This window comes from Austrofundulus limnaeus, unplaced genomic scaffold (genome assembly GCF_001266775.1).
Source record: "Austrofundulus limnaeus strain Quisiro unplaced genomic scaffold, Austrofundulus_limnaeus-1.0 Scaffold1149, whole genome shotgun sequence".
NCBI classification, from domain to species: Eukaryota; Metazoa; Chordata; class Actinopteri; order Cyprinodontiformes; family Rivulidae; genus Austrofundulus; species Austrofundulus limnaeus.
In genome coordinates this window covers 4839-14007 of record NW_013953551.1, presented here as the reverse complement: position 1 = coordinate 14007, position 9169 = coordinate 4839, and the positions used below count along the sequence as shown (strand labels likewise).

Below are 9169 nucleotides of genomic sequence, written 5' to 3'. Positions count from 1 at the left end.
ACACACACACACACACACACACACACACACACACACACACACACACACACACACACACACAAAGGGGCACAGGAAGGACCCCATGTGCTGCTATAAAAAGGCTGTTCTGTGTGTGTGTGTGTGTGTCTCCTGCAGATTTAATAGTTGGAGTGTTTGGAGCAGACAAAGCTGTTTTATTCAGGTAATCAAATCTAAGTCTTGCTTTATATATGTGTGTGTGTGTGTGTGTGTGTGTGTGTGTGTGTGTGTGCGTGTACATTGTGTAATTTTTGGCAACCAAAGATGTGTGCTATGAGCATCACTTTTTACCATGACACTAAACCTAAAGGGTGACAACAGAAAGTCTTTCTTTCCTTCTTTCTTTTTTCTTTATTTCTTTCCTTTTTCCTTTCTCTTTTTTTTGTTCTTTCTTCAGTCTGGCTATGTGGGCACAGACAAAGTCAAACTGCTGCTCGCACATATTTGGGCGGCTATTTAATTAAAAGTGGATTACAAGAGTGTTGGGTAAACAAAGATCAGATTAACAAATAGGCCGTTGCTGCTTTCCCATTTGCTAATGCAAATTTGACTTGACGATGGGATTGGTCGTGCAGAAGAACGGCTTCGCCACTCCGGCGGAATATTAAGACCCGGTCTGGAGCACAAGTTAAGTCGGGACGACTCGCAGAAGTTGGCTAAGCCCCCATCCTTATGCCCAGTGTGTGTTTGTAAGACTGTGTGTGCATGTTGTCTTGCAAATCAGCATTCCTCTTGACATATCTGTGAGGTGTGGGTTTTGATTTGAATGATGCAATTTATGCAGCAGATGATAAACCCCATTGAACAAATTTGTATATTTTTAAATTTAAACAAATGTGAATGAGGTAAAGAAAACAAAACTTTTTTCTCCCTCTTTTTCACTCAACTGTTTTGACTTAATGTCAATAATGTGGTGACATCATTGTGTTAAAATCAGCTGAAAATAAAAAAAAAAATAAAATACAACTCATGGTGAATCACAATATTAGACATGTTATGTGTTGTTTTAGACATGTAGAAAAGTAGAAAATGTAACAAATACTTTTTGGAAAACAATTTCAGTATTACTGGGAATTATTTAATACCCTCATCAATACACACATCATCATGATCATCATCACTTTATTTATATAGCACATGTAAAAACAACAGTGTTGACCAAAGTACTTCACAGACACAATACAATGAAACTAATAATAATCTGAAAACAACATTACACACTTAAATTGGGCAAACATCAAACAATAACAATGTGCAATAACCATTATATCCTGCTTCCATTGGGAAGGTCATGGGAAGTAGGGGTGCAAAGGGTGATGCAGTGCCCGCTGATGGATATCAAAAGACACTCATGTCCAAATACAAAGTCAGAGAGTCAATAAGTATATATACTTAGTACAAAATGTAAGGAAATTCATGTTTGGTAGATTTCTTTGTTGTAACAAGGCTTCTTGCAGAGAAATTTTAAAAATAATAATAATAATAATAACTTTATTTGTAAAGCGCTTTCAAGCAAAGCTCTGGAGAAGAGATAAAATCACAGATGACAAAAGGTGAAGTCATGGAGTAAAAAATAAAATCACAAAGAACAAGTAAAAACACAGAAAGCAAGAGATAAAATCACAGGAGAGGGGAAGGCAGTGATAACAAAAACAAAGGATAAAGTTAAGGCAAGTAAAATAATTTAAACAGGTGAGTCTTTAGCTTAGCTTTAAAAACCTCAACAGAACAAGCCTGCCTGATGTCCTGAGGAAGATTGTTCCACAGAAAGGGGGGCACAAAAAGAGAAGGCATGTTCACCGATGGCCTTTCTTCTGGTTTTTGGGATTATTAATAGGCCAGTACCTTCAGATCTGAGAGAGCGTGGTGGAACATAGTAGTGTAAGAGGCTGGTAAGGTATGGAGGCATTAGACCATTTAAAGCCTTAAAGGGGAGCAATAACACCTTAAAATCAGCCCGAATCTGACAGGGCAACCAGTGAAGGGATAACAGTACATGAATGATGTGGTCGAATTTCTTGGAATGAGTTCAAATACGGGCAGCTGCATTCTGGACCATCTGCAGACATCTAAAAATGTTCCTGGGTAGTCCGGAAAGGAGGGAATTGCAATAATCAATGCGTGAGGTCACAAAAGCGTGAATAAGAACCTCACCATCATCAAAAGAAAGAATGTGCTGGATTTTGGCGATGTTCCTGAGGTGGTAGAAGGCAATCCTAGTTACTTCCTTTAAGTGGAAGTCAAAAGAAAGCTTGGGATCAAACCACACAACTAGGTTTCTAACTTCATCTTGACATCTAATGATCTGATTATCAATTTTCAGGGTAAAAGCTTGAGACAAGCCATGGAACTTCTTTGGTCTAATGATGAGTAACTAATAATAAGGCACCTTGGCAGCACCTGGGGGATTGAGAAGCTCAAAACCTATGTACAGTAAATAGCAACAGCAGAGTAAACTGCTTGGCAGAGAAGGTTTGGCAAATTTTTCATGAGCATAGCCCACATACTCAGCTCTACTCATCTCACAAATGTTCCTTACAAATGTGGCACCATTTAAAATGGATATTAACAGGCTTTCCAGTGGTATAAGATTTATTTCGAAGAAGCATGGTTTAAACATAGAAATAATGTACCAAACCCAAAAATCCTTACTTTTTGTGCTGTTCTATAAACCTGATTTCATTGGAGCTGCATATGTTTAAATTCTAGTAATTCTATTATTGATACTAAAAATATTAAGGTTTGAGTGTTTAGGGACATACAAATTGCATACATGCTCATGAGACTGTGTGCATGTGTCTGTTAACAAATTGTCTCATGAACTGGACAGAGAATAACCAAACCACTGAATGTTTCTCCACAACTTGAGTCATTCAAAATGTACATTTCAACTAATCAACCTTAACCAATACAAAAATGACAAGAACTCCATTACAGGTATTGAGTAAAATTTTCGTGTGATAGTAGGTGAGAGCCATTCACAACACATACTCTGTGCTGACTCATCTTGTAAGATCTTGAGATCATGCCTAACACAGTTTACAAGGTTTGACCAAAATATATATAAAGCTGTACTTTCTCATCAAAAAATAACATTGGTCTGAAAGGTGTAGGAAAATCCATATTTCTTCAAAGAATGCCAAAAAAAAAAATGCAATGCTTCTTTTAACATGTACAAGTTTCCTGGGACAAAGGAGGAATACATACCAGAACTAAGCTCCATTAAAATCAACCAAATCAAACAGTTCATCCAATAAAACCAAAAATGTTGATTCAAGGGTGAAGTAAAAACATGCTAGGAGATGCAGTGGAATGTTCTTTAACACACAATGAAATGCTAGTAAAGCTGTTCCATTTGAGGCAAACAAAATTCTACCCAAACAACTGCACCATCAGCATTTTCAGAAAACTTTTTGAAAACCCGGATCCATGGGTTTTACCACCCAAATATACTGCATCAGCATGTTTGTTGTGATTACTGTCTTTGGATGTCCTCCCATTTTTCTCTTTCCCTTCTGTACCCCCCCCCCACNACACACACACACACACACACACACACACACACACACAACACACACGTCCCGGAGTTTTGGACATGGTTCGACCTTGCCATGATAGACTGTCGCTGTGTTCATTCCTCTTTTTCAGGACACCTCTCACCTCGCCGGTCACAGGAGAGTGAGGGGAAGAAGAAGAATGAAGTGGAGTCAGAGGAGGAAGGATGGATTTATTGACTGGAGCCTCGGGCTCAGGTCGATGCATCACAGTCTGGATCATGGTAGATGATGAGGCCTCTGGGTGTCAGGGACAACTTCATACAGACCATGGGCCACAAGTTTATCCATGCAGCCCTCTTCAGATCTATACAACACACACCTTTTTTATGCAGCATGATTTCCTTGTGCTCTTGCCAAACAGCAGACATGATTGTGAGTGTGTCTCATTAGGGATGTTTCAGTCATTTTTTTTAATTTTATTTTTCATCTACAACTGATTAACATTTAGAGTCAAGTAAATTGAAGATGGATGCTACAGCTAAGCAGTATTAGCAAAAACAAAGAATTAAGGTAGAAGTAGTTGAGACAAATTCCTAAGATGTTTTCTGGGTGGTCTTGATCATGCAAGATCATTCATAAAATATTGCCATAAACTGCTGGAAACAACTCTGTCTGTAAGCAAAATATCTCATGAATCTTCAAACTCTGAAAAAAAATCAATGAATGCATGTTGAAAATATGTTTTTCAGTCAAAATCATTCAAGATGGTCACTGATGCCAACTGACCATAGAAAACATAAAAGTTGCTTTAACCCAGTCACTTTTTACAGAGAAGTAACTAAAACAAGCTCCACAAAATTTTTAAATGGAAATTGTTCATGTTGGACTTATACCTGAGATTTGATTCTCAAAAATCCGTATTTTTTTTATTTTACAGAAAAACTGTAGTGCTCACACGTGATGCATCGGTGGTGGGTGGGGGAGGTGTGTGTACGGAGGTGACATGCGGGCTGTAGGCCACAAGGAAAGCCAGAACGTGGGGTGGAGACAACAGCATCTGCAACACAGAGGAGAGGACGGGAGAGGTGGTAAACTTATTTATACAAGCAGAGTGAGTTGGGCAATGGTTATTAGATTTTTTCATTGTTTTGTTGTTGTTGTTTTGTCCTATAGGCTATAAGACTTAAAATTACGGAGTCCGCAAGGGGACATAGGGGGATTTTTTCCTTTTTTGTTCCCTTGCATTTTCATGCAATGCTTTTTGCGTTCCCATGCAGAAGTTTGCAATCCCTGGCAAAAGTTAAATGTTTTGTATGAACTGTTTTAAACCAGACTGTTATTTTGAAATGTCCTGTTACCAAAACAGGATATTGTCAAAAGTTCGGGAAATTGACAGTGGTATTGCATGGCTGCATGGAGTAAAATTATCTGCATTTTAGCTTGATATAACTACATGCCTGGCTGTAATATGTTCATTAAAGTAGTAGGCTAACTGCTGTGTATTGTTGAGCATGTGAATTTGTAAATAAACCGGCAGACATAACGGTAGTTTTTGTAAGAGAATGCAACAAGTATTGCAATGTAATGCAATAGTATTACATGGGAATGCTAAAGACACCCCAACCCCCATGTCCCCTTGCAGGATCCACATAAAATAAATTTGCAGCTGAGATTTTGAGATAATCTGAGCAATTTGAAAAATGCCCTTGGGATTTGTCTATGTGTCTGTATACATGCAAATTGGGAGGAAAGCACCAGCAAAGCATCAGTGTTACCAAGTCAGGCAGCTCATAAAACCTAAAGGGTAAAAGAAAAAAAAGAAAAATACTAACGTTACTATACTAAACTAACTATACTAATGTAGCCTAGCTATTTAATAATTGTTTCCAGTGCATCCTGAAGGCCATGGTTAGAAGACGCAAATGAAAACACATTAAACCAATGAGCAATAAAGAGTGCCTCAGGGAAGACTTCAAAACCTGCAAAAGGTCAGTTTAGTTATATTTAAATTTTATCTTGGCCAACGTTGCATACATACGTACCTGTATTAGTCTAGTTTAGGGCTATTCGACTGGCCACATCCAGCTAGCAGGCCACCTCCAGTCTGCCAGTGAGCCACAAAGTAGTGCAATAAGGTCATTAAAAAGTTTGACCTAAACAATATTAATTTTATAGATTCTCAGCTTAAAGTGATTGCAGTTTATTGAAAGGTGGCATTCATCAAGGTAAATACACTGTTTTCTGATGCCAAGAAATATGTGTTGAATTATTTGTTGAAATTTTAAATATTTTAATACTAAAAATATCTATATCAGCTAACCAGGATAAAACAGTAATTTGTTTTGTGTTAAACTAAAGAAATAAAATATATAAATTTTCAGTCTCTCTCATCTTCAAGAGCTGATTTGTTTGTTCTCCAGCACTTTGAAAGGTGTGTTAGTATTTGGACAACAGATGAGCGTGAGGAGGAGCATCAATATTGTAGAGCTCTCAAATCTAATAATATTATCCTGGTTCTTATTTTGAATTTATTTTCAAGAGTCTTGCTGCATGAAAAGAGTTCTAATCAACAGCACCAGCTACATAGACATTAAAAATACCTGTGTGCTATGTTTAGAGAGTTGCATTAAAAGCTAGAAAAGAGAGTTCTGAGTGTTTAGTGAGTTGAAAGAGGAAGTTAAGAAACTGTCGGTGGGGGGAAAAGTGAAGAAGTTTAGAGGGGAGGGGGCAGGCTACTTTGGGCTGTCAAACAGTGTCAGAGTCACTGGTGTGTCAAATGTGAAATATTTCTTGCAGCAGTGTTTCAGTCCTCACATATCTTAATGTGTGTATGTTTGTGATGTGTGGTTTGAGCTGAGGGCACCAGACAAACAGGAGGGTAATTTGGTTTGGCACTAATGCAGGATCTAAGTCGCACTCACACACACTCCCATCAGTACACACTTATTCCTGTGCAGTCGGCATGAATGCTCACAGAAGTTTTGTGACCTCCTGCTGAACATTGCAGGTTTTATTTGCACATAACTTGACAGTGAGATCTTTTCACAGTGACAGTGCAAATCAAATAGAATCCAACCAATTGTAATCAATTTCCTAAAGTGAATTTTAACCATTTTTTATTAGGTTTTAACAACATTAAACAGTTAGAAAACAATCAAAGTAAGACTGTTTTATTCTAGGATTGTCTGGAGTCCTATGTTTATCCTTGACCGGTGTGGTCAAGAACAGGTCAATGAGGTGTTTTCCTTGGTCTTCATGATGCTGTTGGACAGTGGTGTACACAGTTCTGCTCATCCGCTGATCCACTAATGGAGGAACTAATATTTTGCTGAGCAGTTTAGAATTTGCATTAATTTCTTCTCTTTTGTTTTCGGTAAATACTTTGTTGCTAAAATTCAGTAAGTTTGTGTCAACATCTTCTCACTGACTAATACATGGAAAAGTGTCCTGCTTGATGTTGCATGCACTGGTGTCTGCATGTATGTTTCTCCCATTTAATTTTCTGCCCTCTGATGAGCAGAGGATAAGCTGTGTGAAGCTGAGCTCGATGCCTATGGCCATTTGGGGCAGCTTGTGAGCTGCTGGTGAGTGTCTGCTGGTGTTTTGTGGAGTACTGGTGGGCGGCAGGTACCTGAGGTTATGGTGCGCTGGTTCCCCATCCTGTAGGGTGAGTTTTGTGACCCTTTAGTGTTTGAAAGGGATTAGTATGCTTGGTGTTCAGACTTTTGTCTGCATTAGTTAGTGGCTGAGCCACATGAACTTTGACCCATGGGTCCAGGCGCCCTTTTTGTTTATGGGAGTTGGGGGTTTTAGTAATTTCACTCCCAATATTCAAATTATTGATAATTTTCCCATTTTTCCATTCAGATTATTTCTTCCGTTACAGGTTATCTTATTTTTCTGAATAAATCGTTCTTTATTTTGATCCTTCTGAGTTATATTCCTTCATTGCCTAGTTTCTTTTATTTGCTGCGTCCCCCAGCTCCTAGACCTCCAAGGGGAACGTAACACTTTAAGAAAATATGCTACAGACCAGGCTTCAGACGTCACTGATCAGGTGATTTCTACCAAATGAACCAAACTCCAATACAGTTTTTCTAAAACAGTGGATTTGTTTTATGAGTTAAAGCTTTAGCTTCAAACTGCCCATTACTAGGATTTATACGGATATTAAATTAAACAAATAAGTGGCCCCTATTTAATAATCAGATGACTTTTGTAGACAATCAGTAGCTTTCCATTTGGTTATATGTGCCAGAATTACTGATGTGCCAATTGGCATCACGACAGTTCAGTGGTAAGCCCTGATGCCTCACAACAAGAGAGTCCTGGTTTCAGTTCTGGGAGGATCCCTGGTTCCAACCAGGGTATTTCTGTGTGGAGTTTGCATGTTCTCCTCATGCTTGGACAGGTTTTCTCCAAGTACTTCAGTTTCCTTCTAAGGACCAAAAGCACATACAAAACGCTGTCTTCAGGTTCAGGCCTTGATCTGTGATCTCATTGGGTCTTGCCTGGCTAAATAAAGGTCAATAAGTAAATATTGATGCTGGTATCTGTATCAGGCCTGAAACCAGCATTTTTCACTAGTACTCATACAAAATGTCCCAATACTGGGGATCATTATCGGTACTGGTATCAGTACTCCATTGAATGTGTTATAGTTTACATTTCAAATGTAAAGATTTTTAATTCTGTATGTAAGAAATGCATACAAGTTGAAAGAGAATCTTGCTTTTTATATTTATTTAAACAGTTTGCAACAATATATATTTGTATGCTGTATTGATTTGATACAGTCAGAGGGACTGTAAGCCCTTAAATGAGGTTCTCCTTGTTCTAAAAACATAAAAATTGTGTTTTAAAAGTCTTTGTGTAATGTTTAAGTTCTAGCTCAGTAAGTACTTGATATTGGCAAGTACTCAAACTTAAGTACTTGTACTTGGTTTAAGAATAACTGGTATTGGGACACCCCTAATCTGAATAAAAAGGTGAATACTAATGCACACAACACTTTTTAGAGTATAATTTGCACATTACTCAGGGGTGAGCAATCCTGATCCTGGAGGGCTGCTATCCTGTTCTACTTGTTTTCCTGCTCCAACACAACTGACTCACTGATTGAATTACCTTTTGAAGTTCTSCAGAAACCTATTCATTCAAATAAGGTATTTTGGAGCAGAGAAACCTTCAGGATAACGACCCTCAAGACCCAGCTATAATATTATTTCACAATTATACACTACTTATTGTGATTTATCACATAAAAAAACAAGTAAAATACTTTGAAGTTTGTGGTTGTAAAGTGACAAAATGTGTAAAAGTTCAAACAATAGTATTTTTATGGCACTCAGTTTATATACCAAACTGTTGCCATGTGTTTTGCTTCCAGCACCATTCAATGTACTCTGTTTATTTTATTTTGCTGTGTTTTTTTTTTTAACATCAGACTAACCTCCACTTTGTCCTGATGCATCTCAGCAATCCAGGTAAAAAATCAAAAGGAAAAAAAAATGTATAGGTCCTCTGGACAGGTTCTTCTTTAATGAAATGTTTCGTCTCTCTTCCAAGAGACTTCTTCAGTCTGAGAGTTTCAGGCAAAATTCAGGCTTTTAAGCACTGCCTCAAAACACATTACGGCAAAGGCTGGTTCACCC

At 37.9% G+C, this 9169-nt stretch overlaps 1 protein-coding gene across 1 annotated transcript in view; it reads left to right on the top strand.

Moving 5' to 3' along the window:
• Positions 1 to 135: 135 nt before the first annotated feature.
• The window catches only part of LOC106534348 (integrin alpha-V), a gene marked incomplete at both ends in the record, with an annotated part of 11083 nt that continues 2049 nt past the window's right edge, over positions 136 to 9169 (top strand). The window contains 1 exon segment of the mRNA XM_014030956.1: positions 136 to 181. Within this exon segment, the coding sequence (XP_013886410.1) occupies positions 136 to 181 (46 nt within the window).